This window comes from Marmota monax, unplaced genomic scaffold, assembly GCF_021218885.2.
Source record: "Marmota monax isolate L192 unplaced genomic scaffold, Marmota_monax_Labrador192_F-V1.1 WCK01_AAM20220418_F8-fsc00022, whole genome shotgun sequence".
NCBI classification, from domain to species: domain Eukaryota; kingdom Metazoa; phylum Chordata; class Mammalia; order Rodentia; family Sciuridae; genus Marmota; species Marmota monax.
This window is the reverse complement of record NW_026695215.1, coordinates 620,784-633,571: the sequence shown is the minus strand read 5'-3', so window position 1 is coordinate 633,571 and position 12,788 is coordinate 620,784. Positions and strand designations below refer to the sequence as shown.

The 12,788-nt window shown below is 48.5% G+C and overlaps 1 protein-coding gene across 1 annotated transcript in view; it reads left to right on the top strand.

The window, feature by feature from the left end:
* Positions 1-2,117: 2,117 nt before the first annotated feature.
* Positions 2,118-12,788, top strand: part of Mindy4b (MINDY family member 4B) — a 28,658-nt gene continuing 17,987 nt past the window's right edge. Inside the window, exons 1-5 of the mRNA XM_046431527.1 lie at positions 2,118-2,224; positions 2,456-2,483; positions 4,153-4,320; positions 11,261-11,380; positions 12,041-12,132. Of these exons, the coding sequence (XP_046287483.1) occupies positions 2,118-2,224; positions 2,456-2,483; positions 4,153-4,320; positions 11,261-11,380; positions 12,041-12,132 (515 nt within the window). The remainder of the gene's footprint in view (positions 2,225-2,455; positions 2,484-4,152; positions 4,321-11,260; positions 11,381-12,040; positions 12,133-12,788) is intronic.

Here is a 12,788-nt window from a genome sequence, read left to right as displayed (position 1 = left end):
CTGATTCCCCTGGGGACTCCTCAGACCTCCTCCAGTCTATGATTCAGAACCAGCAGTCTGGACCAGAGGTCCCCTGCCCCCTTGCCTGTCCTCTGTGCTCCTGGGGCCCAGGACACGTCCTCACAGTGTGTTCCCTGCACTGCCTATGTTTCCTCCACCACAGAAGAGTGGGAATCATACCTGTTCACCTTGGCATCTCCAAGTGCCCAGCACGGAGGGAACATGCAAAATATGCATATTGAACCCAACAGAATGGACTTGTCTAATCCCCAGGATTTACGCTCCAGCCTTTACAGAATTCTATGTGAATTAGGACCCAGACATAGGCCAGAATTCACAGATTTAATAATGATTCTTAAGAAAAATGGTTTTCTTAGCTGTTTCCCTTTCCTGGTTTGGGGTTGTTAAATAATTTAAATGACAGATCTAGAATTTATTTTTTAATATGACTTTCTAAATAGAAATGCCAGAACATTTCTCATCATTTTATTATTTGAGAGTAAGGATCATGTAATTTCTTATTTCTTTTTCTACACTAGGGGTGCCTAATAAATATTAAATACTGATGCTATCATTACAACTAAAGAGGAAAGCAACAACACCTTCTCTTTAAAAATAGGAGAATTTATGGTTAGGAAAAAAATATGAAAAGATTTATTCATGCTCCTTATGTTTGCAACAAAAATCCTAAATCTGAGAGAGCTTTATGAACCTGTGAATATGAAATAGTTAAACCATCAACAAAAATTAGCTTAAGAAACTGTTGGCAGAGGACTCCCAAGCCAGACTTTGGAAACTTAGGTCCACCTTGGGTTATTTGATACCTTTCTGTTTTAAGGTATTTGCAATATTACATATAACCAATCCCCTAGTCCCTTACCACTGCAGCTAAAATACATCCAAGTCACCTCTTTGCCTTTTGACCTCTTAGCATTCCTGGGATTTTATATAACTCACATCAGAAATATCTATAGAGAAAACAACTTGCCACTAAGGAGGTTCAATCATGAGGTTCAAAAAAGTCAGAAGAGACGAGGAAAGTGTTCTGGTAACCAGTATTGGTTTTTTATAAAACCCATCATTTTGGTCAAAGTCCCCCAGAGAAACAGAATCAACTGGAGCACACACACACACACACACACACACACACACACACACACACTGGCTTGCAGGATCCAAGGAGTGTTTTTTTTGGGGGGAGGGGGATCTGAATTCTGCAGGTAGACCAACAAGCTAGAACCCCAGACAGGATGGGTGCTGAAGACTTGCTTCTGCCTGGTCAGAGTGATGTGTCTTCCTGCTCAGAAGACAGCAGTCTTCTCCTAAGACCTTCAGCTGACTGGGGGAGGCCCCCCCTGAGATGGAGGGTAGTCGGTCTCACTCACTAAGAACCTCCTGATTTAAAAGTTAATCACATCTTTAAAAAAGCAAAAACCTTCACAGCAACACCTAGACTGGTGTTTAAGGGCACAGATATGGGCACCACAGCCCAGTCCAGTTGACAAGCAAAATTAGCCACCGTGGCCATCAATATTCCTTGTTGTGCCAGTTACTGCAGCTACAATTCTTTCAGCCAATAGAAGATGATAACCTTTAGATTTCTCCCGGGACAGAGAAAACTAGTTCCTTCTTCAACCATGTGAAAGCTGGTATCTTCCTTGGCTTATGGAGTACACCACGGTAGGTGATAAAGCTTTGGAGGCAAGCAGGGTGGCTTTCTCTCCCTTTGGCATTGTATTTCTGTCCCACAGACTCTTCCAAGGAGACCTCCAGCATAAGGAGCTATCACATTCCACCACAAGGCATCTCTCATCAACTAAATTGTCTCAGGTGCTTTGAGACAGTAAGTAATTGGAATCCCTTCATTTATAAATCTGTGTCCTGGATTAAACATTCATGGCACCCAAACAGTGCACAAACACACCGCGTTTGACCTCCAATGAAAGTTTCATCAGGATCTGACAGCAGGGGTTTCATGAGCCCTGAGCAGCAGGTGTGCTCTCTGTGCTGGCCAAAGCAGGGACAGACATCCCCACCATCCGGCCTTCTGCTCCAGACAGACCTCCCTCCCGTCTAAACAACTCCTGCTTCCACTTCTTCACGTTACCCAAACGAATATGGAGGTCTCCAGTGGGAAGCAAAGCCCTCCAGAGCTGGATTTAGAGGAAATAACTAGGAAGATGGTATTTCTTGATAAATGGAGGGAAATCTTTAGTTATCACAGGTAAGAGGTGTTGTTCTCCCGTTTCTCCAGAGACAGAGTGGCTAGGGGTGTTAAGTAATCAACTCTGATGCTTGCTGCATGAGGAGTTTCCATTAGAGATGCACGTTTGGAATGCTTGCTGGGGAGCTGCGACAAAGACTTCCCCAGCGAGGCTGGGGCTTGGGGAGGTTCGAGAATGTGAGCTTCGGATGCAGTGGGTAATTTACTCCATGTTTTCTCCTTCACTTATAGATTGGGAACCAATAATGCAACTCCGCAGGTAATTACTTTCCCGGGGCCAATGTGTTTTCCTCTAGTAGCTTCTTCAAACAATCACATTAACAGCACAATCTGCATTTATTCAATGCACATAATGTCACTCAGGCACTAGCATTTAATGCATGAAAGCTGGAGAGACTAGAAAGCCTGTGAAGATTTTATCTGGTGCTTTCTCCCTTCAGAAATGTCTTCTTACTTTTAAGAGCTACTTTTCATCATTAAGAGCACCATATGGTTATTATTTTAGAAAAAAAGTAATAGAATTTGAAGTTCCTACACTTGTGCAATAACACTAGAATCTGACAAACCAGCGCATCAATGTCCCTGAAGAAAAGTAATTTTGAAAATAGTTATCATCTTTATTCAGCATCTGACAAACTGCTTTCCTTTACCATTTTCAAATAAGGGAGAGATGACTGAATTCAGGTGTTAAAAAAAGGTGTTTTGTAATCAGTATATTAAAATCTCTTACTCAGTATAAGATGAAAGATGTTTGTACCTCACGTAACCTGCAGAGGTTGAGAGGTAATGGACTTTGTACTGCAGGCAGTACATCAATTTCTGAGCCAACACAGCATAAAATATTTAGGTGATTTTTCCTAGCACTAATACATATGATCAAGCAATTGGATTATTAAAATTTTAACTGTAATGCTAAAGCATCTTGCTTCAAGTAACCTGTGATCAAAAGCCTTATTTGTGCTAAAGCCTTCTTAACCATAGTCTAAATTAGAATCTGGGAGATAATACTTCTATTTTCGTCCTGAAAGTATTAAATGGAGATAGCTACATTTGGGGGGATAAAACATTCAAAAGATAAAACAATCTCAAAAAGTAAATAAGTGTCAAGTTATGCTCTATACAGGGCGGGGAAACCCCACTGGCACAAATGTAAAGATTTTCCATTTGATTTACAAAATGCATCTTCTCCCATCAGTAGCCTGTGCCTCAGATGCTGCGGTTCTGAGATAAGAAAGCATCTTTGCCTCTAGGAATACAGAAAAACGAAGAAGGCCGTGTCCTTCACATTTCAGCTCCAATGGGGAAGTTCCTTTCACGGTGTTAGTACCCATGTTGAATAAATCAGAGGAAGCGTGGAGGCTAACTTGTGCTGAAATGCCAGCGAATCAGTCAAGAAAAGTTAAAAGAGATTTTTTTAAAAGGTGGGGGTGGGCATTTAAAGAAGAAAATTATTACACTCCCTTATGGGACAATAGGAATCGGAAAGAATTGAACAGAGGAAACTCGATTCACTTATTGGCCAATAAGCATTATGATGGGGGTGCCCCACGGACAGAAAAAAAGCAGCCCACGTTCCTAAGACGCTATCTTTTCCAAACAAGCGACGGTGACATTTACATTCTTCTCTAAACATAATTTCAAGTCAAGGCCTCGATAGCATTAATTATGTTTCCATAGTTACATTTCACCTCTCTGGGTCTCATAAAACTTACAAGAAACTCCTTTGACACAGACCCTGGGATTTTAAAAAAATATTTCCATCTCTTTTATCGCTATTTATTACAAATTTCAGGCATCTTTAAAAGTGAGACAGCATTTTCTGAACACTGATATTTCAAAGAGAAAGAGAAGACGTGGAACAGGTTATCCTGTCTTTCATCTTTATTCTGTTTGCTTTGTCTCTTTTGGGCGGCTGGCATTTTATACAGAACCATGAGGGGAATGCTGCGTCTGCTGATGGAACTGGAGATGGGACAGGAACAACTCAGCCCAGAGGACAGGGACGTTGGCCACCCAGGGGCCTTTGTCCTATTCCCAGGCCCTCCGTCATCTCCTCAAAATTGGGCAGCTCTCCTATCTCCCTGACGGTGGCCACAGTAAGTATAGCTGGTCAATTAAACATGAAACAGGACCCGGTCTTGGCAGAACCAGACTGGGAATCTTACCCGCTCTCGGGAGAGTGTTGTTGAAGATCAGACTACAGATGGCTGGGATTGGTGAAAGGAGAATAAAACTTAAATGACTTATTGATGGCATTTCCCAAGGACACGGGTGACAGTAGCCATTTCCTCATGAATTCTGAAAGTCTCTCTTTACTGACTCCCTCAAAAAGACAGTTAAGTTCGAGAGAGGGAGTTGCATTCAAATGTTCTCTCTGGAAGGTAGACAGGGTCGGTCCTCTAAGAAGCAGGCAGACCACGGAGAACTGGGAATGCATGAGTCTCGGGGCAAAGAAGAGTCATAGGAGAGGACCCTGCAGGCGTGGGGGCAGGAGGGGGCTCAGTCCTGCAACAGGAGCTGATCTCAGGAAGGGCTTCTTACTTGGGACTGTTGATTAATATGTAGATTAAAAAAGAACCTGGCATTTGAGGATCCAAATGGATCTGGAATATTGGTCCCAGGGACTGTTTGATTCGAGTCTGGATCAGGATGAAGATGAGGCTGATGTAGAGAAGTAGCCAGGAGGTGAACCTAGAGATATCTCAGGGGTCACATAGGCCGAGTTGGAGGTGATGTCTTGGCAGATGTCCAAAGGAGCAGCTGTCGTGGTTGAAAAGACACAATTGGAAGTGGGAAGTGAGGGCAGGGGCAGGTCAAAGCAGAAATACCAGGCAGGTAAGAGTCCCTCCAGTTGGGTTGCTCTCCAACATGGTGCTTTAAGTTGTAATGGAGCTCAGGCTTCCCAGAACAAGCCACCCAGGTTGGCACCACCCCTCAAACACCCATGACACTCTAGAGCCTCAGGCAGGGACCTTTCTTTGGGGCCCTAAGAAAAAGTGTTGGAAGAGGCACTTCCTTCCCAAGAGCATGCTCCCACACACCTGGCACACCTGCAGAGATGCCCCAGGACTAGCCCAGATCTGGGCAAAGACTGGCAGCATCTGCCCTGCACCAGGCCACCATGTATGTGAAGTCGGGCATTCTGTGTGCTGCACACAGGGACCCGCTGAGAGGAGTGGGTGGGGCCAAACCCTCAGAGAAACCACACAGAGCCTCAGGTAGGGCCTCTGGCTGCTGTTGGAGCTATGGGTGAGTGACCCCAAGTGCAGCCTTTCAGTATAGCCTTTCCTGGAGCTCCCCAGATACACATGGGGACCAGAGCCCCTGAACTCCTTGGGATTGTGTGACCTCTCAGGCTTCCTGAGCCGCTCTCCACTGCCACACTTCTGTACAGATGTGCTGGGCCTCGCTCCCTTTCTCCTGTGAACACGCTGCCTCCATCCACCTTCCTCTCCGGCTGGCAGGGGAGACAGGCAGACAGGGGCTCTCTGAGAGGCTGCGCTGTGCTCATTGGCCTTGATGCCCCTGGTAGGAAGGTGTGTGTCTTGTACCCTCCTTTCAGCAATGAAGATAGTGACACTAAGTCCTGTCAGCGCCCAGTCCTTGGTGGGCCTGCTGCCCACATGGTGCAGCCCAGAGGTCAGAGCAAGTATAAACCCCAAACCAGAAATCCAAAATGCTCCGAAATCCAAAACTTTTCAAGAACTTGACGTGACAGGTGGACAATTCTACCTGTCACCTCCTATGATGAGTCACAGTCAAAATGCAGGTACATTAAAAATATCGTATAAAATTACCTTTGGGCTGTGGGTACAAGGCCCATCTGAGCTATAAGTGAATTTCATGTCCAGACTTGGGACCCATTCCCAGAGGGTCTTACCATGTATGCTCAAATATTACAGAATCCAGAAACCCAAAGCATTTCCAGCCCCAGGCATCTTCTTTTTTAAAATTTATTGGTGCATTACAATTAGAGACAATATTGGATTCATTGTGACATACTCGTCGTGACGCACATAACATGATTTGATCAATTTCACTCCCCAGCATGTCCACCTTCCCTCTCCTCCTCCCTCCCCCTGAATCCTCCCTCTGCTCTACCCAGGCATTTTCAGTGAGGGATAATCAGCTCGTATGTGCATTTTACTTGATAATGTTTTAATGAAAAATCTTTCATAAAAATATATTCTTTGTTTATGCACAGATTTCTTATGGAGAATATCATTTAAAAAGTAATACACCTCTGAAAAAATAGGCTACCTTTTATATGAGAAAAGAAAAACTATGGTATTTGCCTGTGTATTAAAAAAAAAAATGAATCCCAGAAGATTTCATCAAATACCACAGGGGCTCAGAGGGTATGGGAGACAGGGATAGGAGGGAGTGTGTTCACAACGTACGTTCTGGACTCTGGAATTTGAACCATGCAAATGTACTCTCTATTTTTAAAAACACACAAATCTTAAAAATAGAAAAGCACTCACAGATGTTTGTGAAGTCTTTTCTCTCCATAGGAGAGCAGACCTACTCTGGATGCTCCCACTTACCAACAAACACACACAGAGAGGTGCCTGGAGACCTCCCCAGTGGCTTTTCCAAGGTGATTCTCTCCCTTTGCAAAAGACGGGGAGACAAGATCCAGACCACTGCAGCCTGAATTGGGGGGATGTCCCAGAAGTAGAGATAATTGATCTTTTTTAAAAAATGAATTTGGACTTATTCCCATCACGTGGGCCAGATGATAGTATGTCCTTTAAATAGCAGCAGCATTAATTAAACACGCCCTGGACTCCCAGATGATGAGCTTGGGGTTCTGAATGTTTGTCCCGGGCGGGTTTGGAAGCTTGGCTGATTCTGATCCACATTTCAACAGCACAGTCACCTGGCAAGTTACAGAGCTATTGGGTCCTGCTGGCCCAGAGGAGACCTTTGTCCTCCTGCCCTTCTCCGTGGGGAGTAGGGGGGCCTGGGACACCTGACCCTGGCACACAGTGGCCACCGGGACCCGCTCAGATGCCGAGGCTGCATCAGTGGGCCCTGTGCCTGCACTGGCCTCATGGCTCCTACCTCCTGCCTTGGGTTGTCCTCCTGAGCTGGGCAGCTTCCTTCTGTCCCTCAACCTGCTGGTGGAAGGAGCTCTGGCCAAGGCTGCTGGCCCTGTGAGATCATGGAGAGGATACGTCTGCCCAGCCAGAAGCCCTTCCCCAGCCTCCTCCATCCCCAGCCCTTCTTAGAGACCCAGCCTGGGATTTCTTCCCTCAGACTCTTATTGGCAACCAAGGACCAGACCCCTCATGAGCTGCAGCACCAGCCCATGGCAGTATCGTGGTAAAAATATATCACCAAGATGCCCAAAGATGGCTCTGGGAGTCCATATGAACAGAGCTGTCATAGAAGGAGGTCAGGCAGGGGTGGCTTAGCGGGCAGTGAGACAGAGCCTGGTGCCCTACACATGACACCTGGCTCCCAAGTGGACCTCAGAGGATGGTAATCAATCAATACAGGACAGGGGCCCTTCTTGCACTTCCCACCTGCCTTAGCCCAGGACGCTAACCTGTCCTCTCCATCAATGCAGCACCCTCCTCCTCTGACCTCCTGTTGAGTCTGAGCAATGGGGAGTCCTGCAGGGAGGGCAGGTGGGGAAGGGAGCCAGATTGCCTAGCGCTGGCTTAGTCCCTCTGCTCTCCTGGAAGTCCCTTCCTGTTTCCTGTCCCCACACTCCTTTAGGTCTAGAGGTCACGATGACTCCCAACTGCTGCTAGGAAACTGTATTAGCACGGTGGTGTCCCCACACCCAGCCCAGCCTTGGGGAGGGTGTCGTGTTAAACTTCCCTCCTGCTGACCATCCTGGTTGGAGAGTGCCACCTGCCTGGCACTGGGATCCTGCTGGTCTGCACCAGAGACCTGCCCTCTCTGAGGATGTGACCTTGCATGCCACTCACTGCTCTGGGCCTCCAGTCCTGGAGCTGTAACATGAAAGGGCAAAATGAGATGCTTTCATTCAACGAATTCTTACGGCCAGCCTTCCACATTCCAGGGGTGATGCTGGAATCTGAGAAGCTACAACAAATGTGACAGCCAGGACTCCACCACACAATCAGATGGCCCAGCGCATGACTGGCTTAGGACTGGGGAATTCCAGAATCTCGGATTCCATGGCAGTCCCAAATTCATGAGGCAAAGAGAAATCTAGGGAAGAAGCCTCAACGAGGGTTATTCTAACTCAAGTTGGGACTGGATGGGGACAGGTGGCTGTGGGAAACTCTCACCCCAGGGACGAGGGACAAGACTGTCAGGGTAGGAAGTTCAACCTCTTGGGAAGAATGACTTGGGACCCATCTTCTGTGTGTGTGTTGTTGATGCCAATCGTGGTCATCATGACAGTGACATGGAAGGCAGAGCCAGGAGAGGGGAATGTGTCACAAAGCGCAAAGGGGGAACCGTGAACTGTCCCTGGACGTGTTAAGCTGCAGTGATTGCTCCAGTCACTTACAGGCAGTCACCACGCGCCTCCTGTTCCAGGGCAGCAGACAGGCCTGCCATCAAACCTGCGTAGGGCGATCTTCTTGTGTGATGTGGAACAATGTCCTGCGGTGAGAGGGCTCGCTCTTGCCTCTGGTGGCCTGGCTGGGGAGCCTCCCAGAGGTGCAGCGGGCGGGCGGAGCTGAGTGGAAGGCGGCAGCTGGCAGCAGAACAAGGAGTCTGGACGGCTTGCAGGAATTTTCAAATTGGATCCGAGTTCTCAGGCTTCCAGTCTCAACAGTCTTAATCTTTCACACTTAGCATGGTTTCTCCTCCCTGCTTCCTGCCAATCTCTGGTCTTTCTCCATCTGTGTTGGGACTTTCTTCCACACAGCACAAGATGTCCCCGCAGAGACAGGCTGTGTTTTCACGAAGGCAACGACGCTTACATTCACTCAGCACTTGGGTTTCCAAAGCCCTTTTCCATATTCCTCCTTCAGTCCTAGCCATGATGTGGACCAAGAAGGAGTCCCCACTTCTGAATTAGCAAGGAAGGAAGGTTTGGCAATTTCCCCACGTTCCTGGGGCCAGTAAGAAACAGAGATGGGCTTCTCGGCCCTTGGAGGTCCTCCCAAGATCTGTTCCATCATCATGTCAGGGAAACCTTCCTGTCATTTTCGAGGCCCTCCCTGGGGCATTGGAGGCTGGTGGCCCTCTCCAGCCACCTTACACGCTGCGTCTCTCCTCCCAGAGCCTCTCCTCCAACACCCTGGGCCCAAGACCGCCGCGTAGGTTTTCTGCAAGCGCACGACCAGGTCCTCTTCACACTGAGATGCGCCTGCCTTGATTTCTCTGGAGAGACCACCTTTTCTTTTGAGCTGGGAGCAAAAATGATCAGGAAGAAACCTGCAGCCATGAAACCAACCTGGGCCTGGCTCGGGAAGAGTGTTCTAGATGCATGTTTCTGTGTTTCCCCTTTTGAGAAGCAATCAGAGCTGCTCTCGGGCTCTGCTGGGAAGGTGGCACGGCTTGGACCACCTGGGCTCTGGGCTCCATTTGTTCACACTCTTCAACTGGCTTTAGGGTATGGCTACAGGGACTTTCCATTCTCAGTGTCCACTCAGCTGTCCCTACCCCACCCCCACAAGTTCCTAGTCACCCTGAACTTCTCATTCCCCATCCAGGAGGCCCAGGGCACTTGCCTGAATGTCTGCAGAGCCTCTTCCCATCCCCCTGCTTCAGGCTGCTGCGTGGTCTGTCTCAGTGTGGGGACCTGTGCCTCTGCTGGAACGTGCACTTTTAGGGATGTAACATACGTAACGCATCTCAGATGATTTTGGTTTCCGGGGAGGGTGTCCTCCCTTGCGCACTCGGGCAGACCAGGGGAAAGACTGGGTAAAGGGCAGTCCTGGCTGCACCCCTTTACCTTCTCACTCCCTTCCCAGTGGTGATGAGGGCCAGAGCTTTCACAGCAGAGGTTTCTTGCTGTGATCGATACAGTTACTTGATTTCCACTGGGTTCCTTATGGATGGCAAGAGAGCTTGACTTCCATGTAAGGAAGTGGTATCAAGTGTCCTTTCAAAACAAGGTTTCTAAATCACAAGAAGTCACCAACCTAATTAAAGGTGTTGATTAAGGAGTAGTTGGCACACAAAAATGGTAGAAAACACAAAGTCGGCCCATGTAGGACCATGGTGGGAAAGACGTGGGACACCGTGGGACCCTCTGCTGTTTCCACCTAGGGCTGCCTGAGGCCAGGTGCTTCCCTTGCCTGGTGGGAGGAGGCTTGTACCACAGCTACTTCACAGAATCAAGTGAATGCAATGAGTGTAAAGGACTTAGCCCGGGTTTGGCATGGGGAAGTCTCAACAGGTGACAGGGGCTGTTCACCAGCCTAGTTCAAATAACATCTCCTCCCTGAAGCCTTCCTGGGCAACTCAGCCTAAGGTCTCTGTCCCTCTGTCTCAGGGTTCTGTCCTGTACAGCACTTTGGGTGTCAGACTTTGACCTGCCCGCACTCCACAGTAGCTCGTACCTGTTAAAGATGAGTAAGTCTTCAGCTGTGAATGGACCCCCCACCCTGTCTTTTTTATTTTCCATGAGTTTCATTGATAAAGACTTGTTCCTACTTTTCTGGGAAGATCTAAAAGACCCTCTCAGATCTCAGTGTGTGGTTAGCGCACCCAGGACAACTTCAGAGACCCCAGCAGGAATGCTTGTTCACTTCACTGGAGTCACTACTGTGCTGAGGCCACAAACATGAGGTCCCATCCTGTCCTTATTTTTTCCCCCCTGGATCAAGAGAGAAAACCCCAGAGGCAGGAGAAGCAGATGTTATAGTCAGGGCCAGAGGGGCTAGAGGCCAGGAACAGAGCAGCAGCACGTGGCGGACTCTGAGGGACATGACCAGGAGGGGACATGAGACCAGGGACACGGCGTGTCGGACACGCTGAGTGGACCCTGATGTGAACGTGCTGCCCCCACTTGGTGCCTGAAGACCTGGTCATGGACTGTGGGCAGGAGGGTGTATGGAGGACTCTCTTTGGCTGATAGTTTACTTCCTCTCCTTTCAGAAGCTGCGGCAGAGCCTCTTTGGAAACACTGTCCACATCTTCAGCTATGACTGGAACAAGGCCTATTTCAAGTTCCACAGTCCTTTCTCTGACCTCGCGTTTGCTTTGGAAGTGGCAAAGGTAACAGCCAGATGGTGGTCTTGTTAGATCCCTAGTCTCTCTCCTTCCCTCTGTGTGGGCATGAACCATGTTTTCATCACAACCACACGTGCACAATTTGAAACGTAACCTCAAATGATAAAAGACTTCAACCTCACCACATACTGCCTGGTTATGATAGAGTCCCCACCTCCTTGTTCTCCTGTCTCTTCTTCCCAAATTCTAAGCATCCCTGAAGATTCAGAAGCAGAGGGAAATCTACAAACTTCCCTCTGGCTTGTTTGAAGTCTCAACAATTCCTGTGTGGTCACAGGCACACCCACGTTCCCAGGCCTGGCCAGCTAGTTGTGTGCCTGCTCTGAGTCTGCAAGTCTGACTAGAAGCAGGGGCAGAGTGTTGGGAGGATGGGGGGCAACAGGTTCCCAGGAACCTGTCTGGGGGCTCTACAAGTCATTGCAGATTCTAGCCAGCCACGGTACCCTGCTACAGCAAAGGGCAGGGGTGCACGGGGACAGAGCAGTATCCCTTCATGAAGCCCTGGGGTACCAGGAGGGGGTGGGATGCAGAGCAGGATGGAGAACCAGGTCCACTCCCAGGGGCTTTTTGCCATCCCATGGTTCTGCTGCAGTAGTAGAGCCCATCGCACAACTTCGCCCTCACTGCTCACCCTCCCCGTCCCAGGGAGGCCCCCGGAGCATTCAGATGGCTGTACAAGGGTCCATCATCAAACATCTCTTGTTTACCAGGAAGGACAGAGACTGCCACCTTCGCAGGTAAGAGCACTGTGAGCAGTGCGGAACAGTGACCAGCTTCACGGAGACCTTAATATGCTAAATAAGCATACTGGACAGGGCGGGTGGCCTCAGGAAGGACTTGTGCTCCTAAAGCAGAAGGCAGACGTGATCAGCTCCCCCAGAGGGGCTGGGCTGCAGCCCTGGGATGGGGGGCCTCCTGCCGTCCCTTCAATGTCCAGCGGCAGGAATGAGGTTGACAGGTTTCATGCTCCACTGCGGACCACCCTGTCAGGCAAAATTATGCCCCAGGTCTCAGGTGAGCTCACCTGTCCATACTTGATGGGAAGCCGTAACCTAACAATTCTAGGGGGAACCACGGAGGTGGTTCAAACCTGGTGAATGAAGGCTCCATCCTCCTACTTTACCAGTCTGACAAGGGACCGTGATTACTATTTACTAAAATAGTTCCTATTTACTAATTTACTAAAATCAGCTCAAAACTTGTTCAAACTGTCGTTATTCTTAGAGGTTAACAACCGCCCCCCATCATGTGCAGAGAGCCCTGTGCTGTGTATCAGAGGAAATGGAAATCAGTAAAAGGCAAATATCTGCCCTCGGGCTAGATGAGTCATCCCCACCAGGAACAAAATATGTAATGTATTCTAAGGTCACGGATTGCCAGGTCCTGCAGAAGC